General features: G+C 45.0%; 1 protein-coding gene across 9 annotated transcripts in view; it reads right to left on the bottom strand.

Moving 5' to 3' along the window:
* AFDN (afadin, adherens junction formation factor) overlaps positions 1-15,614 on the bottom strand; it is a 138,604-nt gene that overhangs the window by 54,074 nt on the left and 68,916 nt on the right. For 5 of the 9 annotated variants that reach the window (XM_042940303.1, XM_042940305.1, XM_042940308.1 and 2 more), the window contains exons 11-16: positions 12,156-12,225; positions 8,219-8,334; positions 4,620-4,681; positions 4,290-4,495; positions 1,485-1,630; positions 1,110-1,204 (exon numbers count right to left, since the gene is read on the bottom strand). In XM_042940303.1, the coding sequence (XP_042796237.1) occupies positions 1,110-1,204; positions 1,485-1,630; positions 4,290-4,495; positions 4,620-4,681; positions 8,219-8,334; positions 12,156-12,225 (695 nt within the window). Of the gene's footprint in view, positions 1-1,109; positions 1,205-1,484; positions 1,631-2,363; positions 2,385-4,289; positions 4,496-4,619; positions 4,682-8,218; positions 8,335-12,155; positions 12,226-15,614 lie in introns of all 9 variants that reach the window. The other 4 variants (XM_042940300.1, XM_042940302.1, XM_042940301.1 and 1 more) reach the window with 1 other exon arrangement.

The raw sequence follows: 15,614 nt of genomic DNA, 5'->3' as shown, positions 1-15,614 counted from the left end.
GTTCCTCAAAAAATTAAAAATAGACCTATCCTATGACCCAGCAGTAGCACTGCTAGGAATTTACCCAAGGGATACAGGAGTGCTGATGCATAGGGGCACTTGTACCCCAATGTTTATAGCAGCACTCTCAACAATAGCCAAATTATGGAAAGAGCCTAAATGTCCATCAACTGATGAATGGATAAAGAAATTGTGGTTTATATACACAATGGAGTACTACGCGGCAATGAGAAAGAATGAAATATGGTCCTTTGTAGCAACGTGGACGGAACTGAAGAGTGTTATGCTAAGTGAAATAAGCCATACAGAGACAGACAGATACCATATGGTTTCACTCTTATGTGGATCCTGAGAAACTTAACAGAAACCCATGGGGAGGGGAAGGAAAAAAAAAAAAAAAGGTTAGAGTGGGAGACAGCCAAAGCATAAGAGACTCTTAAACTGAGAACAAACTGAGGGTTGATGCGGGGGGGGGGGGGTGGGTGATGGGTAGTGAGGAGGGCACCTTTTGGGATGAGCACTGGGTGTTGTATGGAAACCAATTTGACAATAAATTTCATGTATTGAAAAAAAAAAAAAAAAGAAAGAAAGAAAAAGCAAAACTCCATACTTCAGAGACCCCTGTGGCTTGGACCCATGTCAACTCTCTGGGGGAGGGTCTTGCTGAGCAATGGCAGGGTAACGGCTTGCCCCCGAAAATGTCCACGCAATCACTGAGCAGCAGCAGCTCTCAGATTATAGCAAATCACAACACACAGCTGGTGTCAGGTGTTGCCACACTCTGGCCTCTTTAGGTCTCAATACCAGCAAACATGGCTGCTCTCTGGGGTCCACTGGGACCTATGGGAAGAGGTCCTATGGCCTCTACCAGATGCACAGTGAGAGCTAGTCTTAAGTCAAACAGATGGTAGTTACAACTTCTTAAAGAATGCCAAATCAAATAGGTCATCTCATTTATTTTTAAGATACCTTCCTCTTGTGTATATTAAGATACCTTCCTCTTGTGTATATTAAGTATTAAAATAAAGTTAAACAAGAAGGAGAGAAGAAGGAAGCAGAGGCAGGGAGAAGGAGGGATAGAGGAAGAAGGGAGAAAACAATATTCTAACCTATTTTTGGTCTTTGTAGACTGTTCTCTTCAGGGTCATCCAGAAAAGCCGGCATGTAGTTATTCAGTTCTGACTGAAGACAATGAACCAGATATCTGAAAATATGTGAACAATTTTAATAACCTCAGCAGGATGCACTGCCATTGTCAGACAGGGCATCACAGACGAAACAGTTTACACGTTCCGTAACATTTTCCATTTAAAATATAGTTTTACTCTCAGGATTCTTGAAACATAGCTCAATAACTTCATTTTACTAAATCAACACATCTGGCATGTATTTATGCTTCTTGATATTCATCTCCAGTTAGGGTAAATAAAAACCTTTAAAAACTCTCTACGGAATAGTGTAATCTCCAAGAACGTGTTCCTTACTTAAACGCCATTTGAACCAAGTGTGCTAAAACATCTTGGGCGTCCAATGTGATTCGACTAAGATCTCGGTCCTGCTTAATGAAGTTGAGAAGCTCAGATGCGTTGGCCATCCAGAAAGCAAGCGCCCCTGCGATATTCTTCTGTTTCTGTAGATAGAACACATTCCTATAAGCAACCCCAAGACAAAAAAAAAAAAAAAAAAAAAAAGAATGAAAATAAAAAGGAATGCTCTTGAAAAGCTGCTGAAGATAGACCAGTACCTTCCCGTTTTCACCAAGGTATTTACCACAGATACCAGATATTTGCAAAAGAATTTGGATACATATATAGCAATGGAATTGCAACCTCTTCTTGGGATACATGGATCCGATTAGCTACAATTTACAGAATCAGTGCAAAAACAGAGATACCAAATCATACAACACCCAATTGGAGATCGTGCTTTATCTGGTAATCTGTGAAGTACACACGCATCTATCCATGGTTACCCACAGCCACCCTGATACTCGCAGTCGCTGGCTGAGATGCCGAGCAACTCAGTATCAAGTACTGATCTATCACATCATCTCCCGACCACATGTGCAGGCCAGGCAACTTCAGATGAGATCCAAAGAATAGGAACCAAGGATAAACGAGAGAGAGGAGAAACAGAACTTTTGTCATTTCATATCCACACTGAGTGCATTAAGCAGAAATTATGAAATGCTGATAAAGGTTGCACAGTCAGAAAAGGATTTAGTACTGCATGTTTCAGTTGCTGAATGAGTGTTATGAACCGCCCAGTCCGCTTGCTGGAGTGTTGTGTTTTGACATGGAAGCAGCGCGAGAAACTCAGCTAAGCCGACACAGCCAGGACCAGTTCCCAGCAGCGCATCCTACCTGATCAACCTGGTCTACTTCCTGGAGAGAAACAGACGAGGGGAAATCAAGCAGAACGAGAGAAAGAAACTTGTAAACAATCATGATAGTTTAAAAAAATCAAAACACTAATATGAAGGCACGACATGAAGGTACGACATTTAGTTATGTTATTCCCAAATTACACATTCATTCACGGTTCGGAAGCATCTCTGGAAGTACGTGACATAAAGGATTAGTTTTATGTTCTTAGAGTGGCGCAGCGAGTGAGCGACCTCCAGTTTATACAGGGAAGGTGTTACGATATACACACGAACACACTGATCTCCTTAAAAGATTTAGAACACAAAGGACTTAACGTCTTTTAACGATATCGTGTGTCTGACTAGCTAAAGGTACACGAGAAGAGGGTCTATCCCCTGGATTAATAGGATGAAAGAGACAGAGAAGACCAACAGTAAAAAACAAAACAAACAAAAAAACTAAGAATTAAAAAATGTATAAAAAACATAACCATACGAAAATGGAACAAAGTCGTTTCTGAAAGTAGGTTTTTACGAATTAAAGCATTTACTATAGTTCTTTCCCAAAATTTTAGGAGTTCTCTAATCACAGATTAACCCTAAATCTGAAGTTTAAAAGACCTGTGTTGATAATGATGATCTCACTGACTAGTTCAAATTCAACAAGACGAAGTCTATCAAAAGTAGTCTGATGACAGGAGTTTCCCCAATTTGAAATAGGCTTCAGAAATGCAAACATGACGGAAGACAATGGCTTTGAACCAAAAGGAAATCCATGTTTGTTTATAAATTACTAAGAGAGAAACACAAAATGGTATCCAAATAAAATGACAACACTTTTTATCTACTTCCTCACTTGGTAAAGAATCATAAGCCCATTACATTCATATGCTAACCACTCAAACCTAATAGAAACATTTCTTGAAAAGTTGTGGCCTTTGACAACAATTCTCAAGGAATTAACAGATTAGTTAGCTCAAGCTATCCTCACAGGAGAAAAACAACCCAACTGTCTAATCACATTGCTTAATGATACATAATTAGAGTTTTATATTTTATAGCTGAATAATAGCACTGATCAGGGGTCTGGGAAAACTTTTTAAAAAATCTGTAAATTTACTTCTAAGGACTTTAAATCTTCAAATTGTGATCTGGCAAACTGCTATGCCAATTTGATCCACCACAGGTGAGGACGACTTAAAAAGAAACAAACCATTCTACAGAGAAAACACCCTTACTTCTTCAAACTTCCAAAACAGTCTTATGAAGGAATCTGAACAGGACTTTCATCATAACTGAGAAATGTCATGTCCATCACACCTACCCAAGTGCTATCGAAAAACCCAGAGAGTTCCCACCAGCGTCATACGCTCCTTATAAAAAGGGCAAATGCCTCTGTAGAGCCCTTACACGATTGTGGGCGGGGGAGGTTATGAGGGAAGCAGCTGAATGGGCGGACAGGAATCGGGGTGGTTGACAGAGAAGTTCTGGAATCAGAAGGGGCGGCCGCACAACACTGAACGACCTAAATTCTACTGAATTAGTCGCTTTAAAATGGGTAGTTTTACCTTCACGTGAAATTCATCTCAACAAAGTATTTTTTAAGTCTAAGAAAACCCACAAGCGTCAGTACTTTCTCACAACTATTGCACTTTTAAGGATTGTTACCATATGCTCGTCACGTTACCACGTAGTTTACTTTCCCTTATTCTAACACTTGTAGAAAAAAATAGACGTTTACGTTCCTTTTCAACTTTTCAAGCTCTACAATTTTCGGTGCTACTTCTAATAGCTTTCGTTTCAGAAAAGCCTCTCAAAGTCGAACACGTAAGCACACGGAGACATGGCAGAACTGGCTTCGCCGACACATGCGAACAAGAAGCACGCGCACTGAAGCAGCGGGGCCCGGCGTGCTGGCGCTTACCTGAATCACCCCCTCCATCATGCTCACCATCTTGTTGACTATGGCAATCACTTTGTGAGTACGCTCTGTAGGACTGACATCGGGTCTGTACTGGCTCGACAATACATACCGACATGCCATATATAATACATATGTAGGTGACAACTTAAAATGGACTGTAGAGCTATTAGTATAATTTATAATGGCAGATAAAAATGAATCTTCAGCTGTGAAAAGATTTCAAAAAAGAAGAAAAAGAAAAAAAAGAACAAAAAAAAAACCCATGAAAATCAGATGGAGAAAAATGGAACAAGAAATAATTCACTAACAATGGAATCTGAAATTACTCACAACTTTCCCTGAATTCAATGCTTGCAGGCAGTATGAGTTCAGGCCCAAGAGCATCCTGAGTTCTGAAAAAAGAAAGAGGCCGCCTCTTAACATCAGATCACATGGCTACTGACAGTCAACCTATGAGTGTTTCTGCAACTATTTTCAAAATCTCTACACAGTTCGTACACATAATAAAGAGCCCGATGACTTGTTTTCACATGGAAACCATTCAAACATGCAGATGAGCGTACTGGGAGTGATCCTATCCCTACACCTCACAGAGGTCGGTTCCTTGCAGTATCTGCTTCCACCGAGAGAACAGACCCGACCACGATTCTCTATTATGCATGAAGACTGCGCACAGCGGGGCGACCAGGCTGCCGCGCACCTGCCACGGCAACGGCTCGAGTAACAATGCAAAGACGCTGCTGGGAGACACAAAGGAAAACTAAACCACAGTGAGCTTGAAACTGAGCTCTTACAAAGGAGAACAAGTTGCTAAGAGCCAGACGCTGCCCTTCTCTTCTGATAAAGGTTACCCAAGACGATTCCTACAGACCCCTTCGGTCGCTCAGTATTAGCATGTCTCAAGCTCACAGTGAAGCACACCTTTAAAAAAAAAAAAAAAAAAAAAAAGGCCTCCTACTCACATTTTTTTTTAAAGTCACATAAATTCCACTTTTCATCATCTAGCCTGACACTACAAACACAAGGAATTGCCAAGATATAGAAACCAAGAGCAACTAGAATTTGTAACCCTTGTAAGAATTAGCACTAATGTTTATGTGTTTCCAGGCATCCTGATCAAAGTGATTCAAAGGTTAGGTACATTTCTGTTTCTCTAAGAGTTCTTCAAATAGTGGGTCACTCTGTCCCCACGGGTAGGATCAAAGGTTCACGGTCCTGTGAAAGTCTCCTTTCAGTATGAATATATGCATATGGAGGTTATGTGTCCACCAGCACACGATGTAAAATTTGATTCTGTGTCGCATATTGGTCAAACAACGTCTGAAAGCCATTAATAAGCACGGAATTTCTACAATGTGTAAGACGAATAGTTACCAATCCGATTGAGATCTCCTCACTGCTGCAGTTACACTGTTCTCCACGGCGTTCAGTTTAGTTGTTCTTTCGCGCAGACACGGGATTCGAATCTCAAGCAATTTAATTATTACTCTAAGTTAGTGTGCTACTAACTACATTTTGTGTAGAACACAGGTAAGTCCCGCTGCCCTAACAAGCTGGCAAGTGATCGGGTTCCTTAAGAGTTTAAACCTTTAGCATTTTAGCTCAGCTTTAACAGAGATGATCAGGGTAAATCTTCCGAAAATCTGTCCTCGACTAGATGAAGGAAACTGACAGTAAAAGCGATGAACCGTGTTGCGTCTTTCCACAAACTTGACTGAAGGGTAAAGAGTGAGGCTATGAGGACTTAGACCGGGAGGGAGACAACTATTGAGGTAAATACGGATCAAACAACAGGGAGGTCAATATTCACATGAAGCGTCACATTTGCTGAAGCGGAGCATCAACATCGCCGTTGATATTTAAGAACCTGTGAGGGACTGAAAGGACATTTTCAGCAGCAACCGCTCACGCATTTACCCTGGACGTAACAACTTCTTCAAAAATGAAGAGAAGAGGGAAAGAATGTGTGGTGGCTGCAGGTCTCCACGACCACAGACGCAAGTGGCTCCTTCCCGCAGGCCCGTGCTCCCCTCCCGCCCCTGCGCACTGAGGCCTCGACCGGGAGAAAATCCAACGCCATTACCCCGGACTATCAGACTCACTAGAAGGAAAAACAAGATTCTTTTCAACAAATTACGTGCTTCAAAACTTCTCATCTAGTCTGTGATCTGGGATTTGGATTTAACTCGACAATGCAGGTATAAAAAAGCTCTTCAGACAGAATTTGTATGCTCAACTATGTTAACAAGTCTGTTAACTGCCACACATACAGACAGCTAAAACTGCAGAGATCTTTCAGTTCATTAGTCAAACAATAAACTGGGTGAACCTCACTTGTCTGTTTCATCCATTTGAGAAATCTGGTAAAAATAAGGAATATAAAATCTCACTGAAAAAGTAAACGTGTCAGTGGTAATTTAAAGAACTCCATTATTCAAAAAGATTTCTTCCTTGACTAAAACTAGTGTTTTTAAACATATTTATTAAAGTAACTTCGGTTTTTATGAACAGACCAATGAAGTGTTGCTTATGCCCACATTGGAGATGGAAATACAAAGACTGGAAGCAGAAGAATCATGTTTCCATCACGCTGTAGCACCAACCAAATAATACGTATTTATAGGTCAAATAAAACCTTTAGTGAAATCTTTGCTGGCAGGATAAGATAAATTCTAACACGCAACTGGCCATCATCTGACTCCTCTGACACCGTATTAATATAGTTTACAGTGCTAAACATCTTATTCTAGAATACGCCACCAGAAACAAGCACACAGAAAGTAGACTTATTACTACATCTAAAAACATTCACAATCAACAAAATTCTCGTAACGAAAAGCCCACAATAAAAACAAGGTAAAAACCTGAGATTTGCACAGGAACCTAGAAATCGCATTACTGTGATGAGTGGTATTAAAGTCTTATAACACACAGCGCCCTCTACTGGAAGGCAGAAGATTAAAGAACCAAATCAGCTGCCTGTCACCAAACTGGTAAGTGACCTTGGGCCAGACATGGGCCTCAGGTATCGGATCTGAAAGAGAAGAGTTAGAGCGGCTTCATGAAAACTTTGAACGGATTTTTGGTGGGCGCCTCGGTCCCCCTGCTGACACCAGCCCGCATGGTATGAGGACACAGGAGTGGTCTTCCAGCCGCTGCGTCCGTGTAGATGCCTCTGCCGAAGCGTTCTGTGGCTCCGGCTCACCAGCGCTCGAACTCCTCACTGGCTATCTGAGGCACTGACATTACTTTTCGACATTTAAACAATTTTAGAAATCGCAAGAAAGTAGAATTCTAATTAAGGTAACGTGTACTTCAAAATCCTAAGAAAAGGAAATAACAAAAGGCAGACAGAACTTCTCTCTTCAAGAACGAGGACAGGAGACAATATTCATCCCTATCCACCTCGGCAGGAAGACGTGCCACGTCAGAGCGGGAGACGTGGTAACGTGGCACTCAGAATTCTTAACTCCACTTAAAATCGTTTTTGGCTTTTAACGTGTGTATTTGAACATGTAAGGATTTCATCTACAAACAGGTGAAATGACCGGTTGTAGGGTGTCTTAATATACAAATGATCAAATATCAAACTCCTGTAAAAACTTCCCTTCTCCTTGTTTTTATAGACTAGCACGTTTAAAATAGAAGCATTTTTAATTCAAAGTGCCTCCGGCTTCATCTGGGCAGACGGCACCTGGCACAGAAGCAAGGGACACACACAGCTGCTGACGATGCCTTTTCTTCCAGTTCGGCAACACGAACAGAAAATCCTCTTTACAACAACGCTAACATTCTCAAAACATCAGCCAAACCCTCAGCAGTCGCTCGGCCATCCCCCAACCCTCCCCCCGAGTCCCACTGGTCCCCAACCCCCCCCCCCCAACCCGTCCGAGTCCCACCCGTCCGACCGCACAGGAACCGCGCGCTACCTGTTTTCTTGCCGGCGGCAGTCCTGCTGCTCCAGTCTCAGCATCGGCTTCACTGTCCCGCGCTCGGCCGTGCCGGGGGCAGGCGGTGCCCTGTCGCTGTCCAGCCTGGTGGCGCTCTAAGCCGAGAGAAAACACGGAGCGTTTACAGACAGCGTGCAAGCCAGCCACGCTCACGCAGACTGCTGCAGGGGAACAGCTGATGCCAGGCTGCCCGTCAGGGGGAGGCGAGACACAGATGCCGGAGGAGAGCGGGGAGCAGAAAGGGCACGACCGTGCCGAGGACGTCAGGTGCACAGACGCACGCCCGAGAACACGGTCACCGAAAGAACAAACCACACAGCTGCTTTCCTGTTCAAAGAGCTAAAGGCGGGCTCTAACACACAGGCGTGCGGAGGTGGTGCGTGTAAACGGGGCTCTTCAAAACGGGCAGGGACGGGAGCGACTCCTCCCAAACGCTCTCTCAAATCAGAACAGAGCTGAGCGTGTGTCCACTCTGAAAAGTCAGGGTCCTTCTTTTACTTGTAAGGAAAGGAGTCAAAAATCTGCTCATGACGGCTCAACACCCAATGAAGAACTCAGGACAGAGGCTGGTTTGGTTCTTGCCCTTCATCAGGAGAGAAAGAACACAATACAGGGGCCCGATACAGTACACTTCAGTCCTTCGAAGGAGGGCACGTCCCTAACCACCCTGTGGCAGAGGGAAAAGCTACCCGGGTTATTAAGCAAACAACAGGAACAGCATCATTCTACTTATACAAAGAAATTCACCGTAGCAAAAATGTTATGTGAGATTTCTCACTACATCTGTTTATTGTAGAAATTGAGCTTGACAACAGAAGCCATTCTTATCAACTAGAGAGTAACTTTGGGCCGTATCTTTACAGTTTTTCATATTTTCCATAAGGGAGGTTATACAACCCCCTTCACAAAAAATACTCCTTTTCATGTGTTGTAAACATCGGATGGTATTTTTATGTCACAGAACTATAATGGCTGCGTAACAGCTGTCTGTTTACCAAAGTTCACTGAACTAATCCTTTGTTAGGCTGCTTAAAATGTTCACCAGTCCAGGGTGTCCTGGCAATCACGTTTGTAAATACATGCATTCATACACAATAAATACTTTCATAAAATACGCTTATAAAAATAAAATTCCTTGGCCAGGATGGCAGCACAGACTACAAAAAACTGTTATAAATGGATAAGGAGGCAATGGATAAGTAAATTATGGTACGTTTATAAGCTAACATATTATAAAACAATTTTAGGTTGTTTTCAAATAAAAGGCTTACAAAATAATAACCAAAGGAAGCAGGACAGAAAGGTGTGGATGTGTGCAGATACTTATTTTTTTTTCATTTTATCTTTAATGTTTATTTTTGGGAAAGAGGGTGCGAGCGGGGCAGGGGCAGAGAGAGAGGGAGACACGGAATCCGAAGCAGGCTCCAGGCTCTGGGCAGTCAGGCAGAGCCCAACACGGGGCTCGAACCCACGAACCGTTAAGATCATGACCCGAGCCGAAGTCGGACACTTAACTGACTGGGCCACCCAGGCACCCCTCGTTATTTTTAAATGTATAAATAAACACATCTACAACAGAAAGAGATTAGAAGAGGATCCACGAAAATGTTATCAACAGTCAACTATCAACTGCAGATGAATGATTTTCATTTTTTTCCTCATTTTGCTGAGTTTTCTGTTTCGAGCATACATTTTTATAAGAAACTAAACTTTTTATGAAGACAGCTGCATCTGGTTCCAAGAGTACCTGCTCACGTACTTCTCAGAGGGGTCTCTGCTGCAGCTCCAGTGCCCCAGGCACCTTCTCACCACGAGAAGAACAGCAGTGAACATACCGAGTGGGACCCTTACCTCCACCAAGTCAACAAACAAGGCAAGCATCAGCTGGCACAGAGAATTTAAAATAAGGCGCTGTAACTATGAACTATGAACCAAGCGTGAACTACGCCTGGACGCTCAAGAAGATTTCAAGGAGGAATGAGCAGAAAGGAGCCGGCTGCACGAAAACCAGCAGGAAGGACAGTCGAGGAAGAACAAACTGGCCCCAGTGCCCGGATGGGAAGGAGGCGCGTGTTCGGTGCACAGGCCAGGTCGAGAGGAGAGGTGGCCGGGGCCGAAGGAGCTGTGTGAGCCAGAGGGAAGTGTGTGACATTTGGGATGAGAAGCCACTGGGGGCTTGGAGAGCCGGGCGGTAACGGGCTCTAAGTCGTATGTTCAGAACACGAGCCTGGCCGTGGGGAGAAGAGTGACGAGCCAGGGCAGCAGCAGAAAGGCCAACTCGGAGGCCATGCAGCATTTCTGCCGTGTGACGACTGCAGCCAGTGTCACCCACAGAAGCAGCGACGGGGAGAGGCAGGTAGCTGCGGACTACTCCGGTCCAACGCAAACGGAACACGCCGACACTGAAGGCTGAGAAGGAAGCGAGGACAAGCAGTGACGGGCTTCTGCTGGAACGATACCACGGACGAGGGTACCACTTACTGACGGGGAAGGGCGAGGAGGCTCAAGAGAGCCCAGCCCTGCTCTAGCTGTGGTGCGTGCGAAACACGTGTCAGACAACACCATGGCCACGTCAAGCAAGCTTCTGGGGTCCGGAGAGGTCGGGGCCAAGGATACAGTCAAGGGTAATGAACACATCCGTGTATTTTAACTACCAACGGCCTAAGATCACCTAGGGAACAAGTACAGACAGGAGAGAAGGGGCCTTGGGTCTGAAACCGAGTTTTGAGGCCAAGTGGAGGGGACGGGGAAGGAGGAGGCATGGGCAGATGAGCCAGAGGAGGACTGAGCACCGATGGGGGAAAAACCAGGAGAACGACGCCCTGGGGGCCGAAGTCAGGCAGCGCCCCCAGTATGCAGTAGGGGCCCAGGTTAGACAGAGGAGACACAGGCCACGGACTCAGCCGTGCGGAGGCCATCAGAGACCGGGACACACACGGTCCCTCCGACAGCAGGAGCCAATGGGAGCCGAGGGGAGGAGACGGAGTAACAGGGAGCGGACCGCAGATTGTTTCCTCAAGAAATCGTGCTGGGAAGAGAAGCAGAAAGCTGGGCAAGGGCTGGAGCGCACGGTACAGTTGTTAGAACAGGAGACGGAGCAGCGTGTCCGCATGGCGGCGGCTGTGCCGTGGCCTCAACGAACCACAGCCTCGGCGGCCCCTTCTGGAAGGCGAAGGAAGTGGGTGCTGTGTGCCACCCCAGGCCCAAGCCTAAGCAGGCCGGTCGGTTCCACGATTCCTGTGAGACACCCAAACGTCTGGCCACCCCTGTGGAGAGACGAGCAAGCTGTCCCAGGGAGAAAACAGGAGAACACGTGGAGAGGGGGGCCCGGCCACCTGCGTCCCGGCACAGCCGGGCCACCTCATCGCCCACTAGCAGCCGAATGCAGCAACTCGAGGAACCCCTAGCAAGACCGGCCAACGAACAGCCCGGGTGAGTCCAAACCACACGGCACAGCTGTGCACAAGTAAAACGGGTGCTGTGCGTCCTTGGTCAGTTAGGTTGGGGTGGTTTGTTACTGAGCGATATAGATAACCAGAACGAGGACACAAATCCCCCATCACGCGGAGATACAGGACAACTGTGGGGGCAAGGTCCCCGAGAAGGTAAGCTGGCAGGTAGAGGAGAGGGGAAGTCCACGGTCTCCAGCGGTCACCTGACGGAGAACGGCTGGTTCCACAGGGGATAAGCCTGGGCCCCCCGCTCGGAGGACACAGCCCAGCTCGCCACCCGCGCGGCCTTTGGTGTGGTGCCAGGAGACAGCACAGATCAGGACAGCAAGCCACGGTCAGAAGCCACTGTGAAGTCGGCTTTCGCAAGAGCTCCAGGAGCACACTCCCAACGCTTTGGCCACGGGGTCCAGAATGTTCCAGAATGCTACACAAACTCCCTGCTACAGGCAACGTAAAGTACCCACCTTGCTCGCTGGCAGCGCTGCCCCGCTGTGAACATCTCCCCCCAAATCGAAAGTTGTCTCCTGAACAATTCTGCCAGGGTAAAAAAAGAAAGACACTGAATTAACAATTCTCAAATGAAAAGGCATCGTTTTTCTTAACACAAAAGGAACGGCTAAATATCCCAACTCAAAGATCAAGACGCCACTTTATTTTCAGCATATAAAGTCACAGAATGAAAACGCTGTTAAAACTTTATGAACTTTTCTTACTGCTCTATACTGAATACTCTCAGGATGCTTTTAAAACTATATTTTAGTAACAATAAATTGGAAAGAACCGTCCAAGAAACAAGCAAGCCGCTTCATCACATAATGGCACATAAATGAAGTGCCCAGTCTGTGGCGCCACGAGCCCGTCTGTCCACACAGGGAAAGCGACACTGACCTCAGGAGAAGACGGCACAGGCACTAAACTGCCTTCCTCTGAAAGCCAATCTGATGAGAGCTGAAAAGCTCACGGATACCACCACTTGGGCCACGATACAGAAATGGGGAGGCACCTGGGTGGTTCAGTCGGTCAGGTGTCCAACTCTTGATTGTGGCTCAGGTCACAGTTCACGGTACTGAGAGCCCCACTGCAGGCTCCGTGCCGACAGCGTGAAGCCTCTCTCTCTCTGCCCCTCCCCTCCTCATGTGCTCAAGCTCTCTCTCTCAAAATAAATACACGTTTAAAAAAAAAAATTTTAAGTCCTACTCAATAATGAGGGTAAATACAATCCATTAATCCCAGCCCAAGAGAGAGGCCCAATAAAAGGAAAACAAAGAGCCCTAAAAACATCTGGAAACCGACAAGATGGGTTAGTGCCTACATTTCCGGGACTTCTGCACAAGACAGTCAAAGAGAATGATAACCTCTTTTGTTACAGTATTTGAAAGACAAGGGTCTAGTTTCACAGCACTGTGGTAACTTTAAACTCATGTTTAAGCCCAATCTATAGAATGAAACCGCAAAGAGATGAGGAAACTCAAAACAATTCTTCGAATTAGAAAATCTGATACAAATTCCTCCTCTACCTCATCACTAAGAAAATAAAATCATCTGGGGGGCACCTGGGTGGTTCAGTGGGTTGAGCACCCGACTTCCATTCGGGTCATGATCTCACGGTTCGTGGGTTCGAGCCCCCGTCGGGCTCTGTGCTGACAGCCCAGAGCCTGGAGCCTGCTTCGGATTCTGTGTCTACCTCTCTCTCTGCTCCTGACCTAGTCATGCTCTGTCTCTGTCTCTCTCAAAAATAAACAAACGTTAAAAAAAAAAAAAAAAAGAAAGAAAGAAAAGAAAATCATCTTGAAATGCAAAATAAAAGGGTGCCTGTGGGGCTCAAGTCGGTTGAGCATCCGACTCTTGGTTTTGGCTCAGGTAATGATCTCCACCTTCATGAGTTCAAGCCCCAGGTCGGGCTCTATGCTGACAGCGTGGAGCCTGCTTGGGATTTTCTCTCTCTCTGCCCTTCCCCCACTAGTGTGGGCACACACACTCAAAACATAAACATTAAAAAAACTACAAAATATCATCACTTTAAAATAGGAACTTGAGAAAATACAAGCGTTTACTAAAAGTTACATCTTCTCATCTATCCTGTGTCACTAAGATATTTACAAAACATAGAAACTGTTCTCCTGGTTTCTAATGGTTTGAATGGGAAATTCAGTTTAGCTATTCTGTCTCTGGTAATGCAAAAAAGAAGTATGATAGTTCACCTCCCTCTGTCATCTCTCAAAGCTACATATACACCTTACCCATCCCTGACTCCCTCTTATTGACATAAATATAGCCAAAGCTTTCTTGACTCCACCTGTAATTATTCTAGAACAACAAATTCATTTAACACCATGCAAAGCTCATTATTTTTTCACCAAAGCTGACAAAACTAAAATTTAACATGGACTCAGCTGTATTACATTCTGGATACACTAAACGATTACAAAGTGACTTCATTCATGACTTTGATGACACTATCTCAGTATGACCTGTGAGGGCAAGAACCAGGTCTTGATCACGTCAGCACTCAGAGCACAATGACACATGACACTGGTGCTCAATGAATACAGACTAGATAAATACATAAGTGAATAGATGAATGAATAAAATTCCCACGCTGGCCATCAGCATCAAATTGTGCTACCCTAGGGGCACAGTCGGTTAAGCATCCGACTTCGGCTCAGGTCATGATCTCGCGGTCCATGAGTTTGAGACCCGCGTCGGGCTCTGTGCTGACAGCTCGGAGCCTGGAGCTGCTTCAGATTCTGTGTCTCCCTCTCTCTGTCCCCTCCCCTGCTCACACACAGTCTGTCTCTCTCTCAAAAACAAACATTAAAACAAGAAAAAAAAACACAATGAGAGGTCATCTCACCCAGTTAGAATGGCTATTACTGAAAACATTAACAAGAGTCATAGGAGGGAAATACCAGGTGTCGGCGAGAATGTGGAGAAGAGGGAACCAGTGCGCAGTGTTGGTGGGAACGTAAATTTGTGCAGCACTGCGGGAAACAGTACGGAGTTCCTCAAAAATGAAAAACACAAGCACCATATGATCCAGCAATTCCACTGCTGGGTATTTATCTGAAGAAAATGGAAACGTGGACTTGAAAAGGCAGATCTGCATCCTAGGCTCACTGCAGCATAATTTACAGCAGCTGAGATATAAAAGCAACCTAAGGGTCCCGTGACAGATAAATGAATAAAGTCGCGGTGTGTGTACATGTACGTACGTACACACACACACACACACACAGGAGTATTACTCAGCCAGAAGAAAGCAGCTTGCCATTTGCCACAACAGGGATGGACCCTAAGAGCACTGTACTAAGTAAAATAAGCCAGACGGAGAAAAACAAGTACCATATATCTCGCTTATACGTGGAATGTAAAAAGATGAAAACAAAAACAAAAGCTCATAGACACAGAACAGACTGGCAGTTGCCAAAGGCAGAGGCTGGGAGGCTGTGGGTAAAAGGTAGAAACTTCCAGTTATAAAATAAAGAGAAGTCCTGGGGACGTGACGTACGGCATGGAAACTATAGTTAGTTACTACTGTACTGCAGGTCTGCAAGTTGCTAAGAGAGTTCATCTTAAAAGTTCTCATCGCAAGTAAAATAACTGTGCGCAGGTCTGGTGACGGACGCTACCCAGACTGTGTGCCCACTTACACCGCATCAGAATGCTGTGCACCTGAAACTAATATATGTCGATTACACCTCGGTTAACAAACACACATACACACGTCTGTGAAACATTAAATACTTGGGTTATTGGGTTATCGATCTAGAAATGTGTGTAACAGTTGCACAATAGAGCAAAATGATGTGTTTATTAAGAAATGACACTTCTCTCTCATCTATGGATGGACACGTAAGCGCTGGTAGATTCAACCAGTGAGCAGTTTCACCAGGTTGATAGGAAAAAGATGTAATACTAATTAA

The sequence above is a fragment of the Panthera leo genome, chromosome B2, assembly GCF_018350215.1.
Source record: "Panthera leo isolate Ple1 chromosome B2, P.leo_Ple1_pat1.1, whole genome shotgun sequence".
Lineage (NCBI taxonomy): Eukaryota > Metazoa > Chordata > Mammalia > Carnivora > Felidae > Panthera > Panthera leo.
This window is presented reverse-complemented; position numbering and strand designations above follow the sequence as displayed.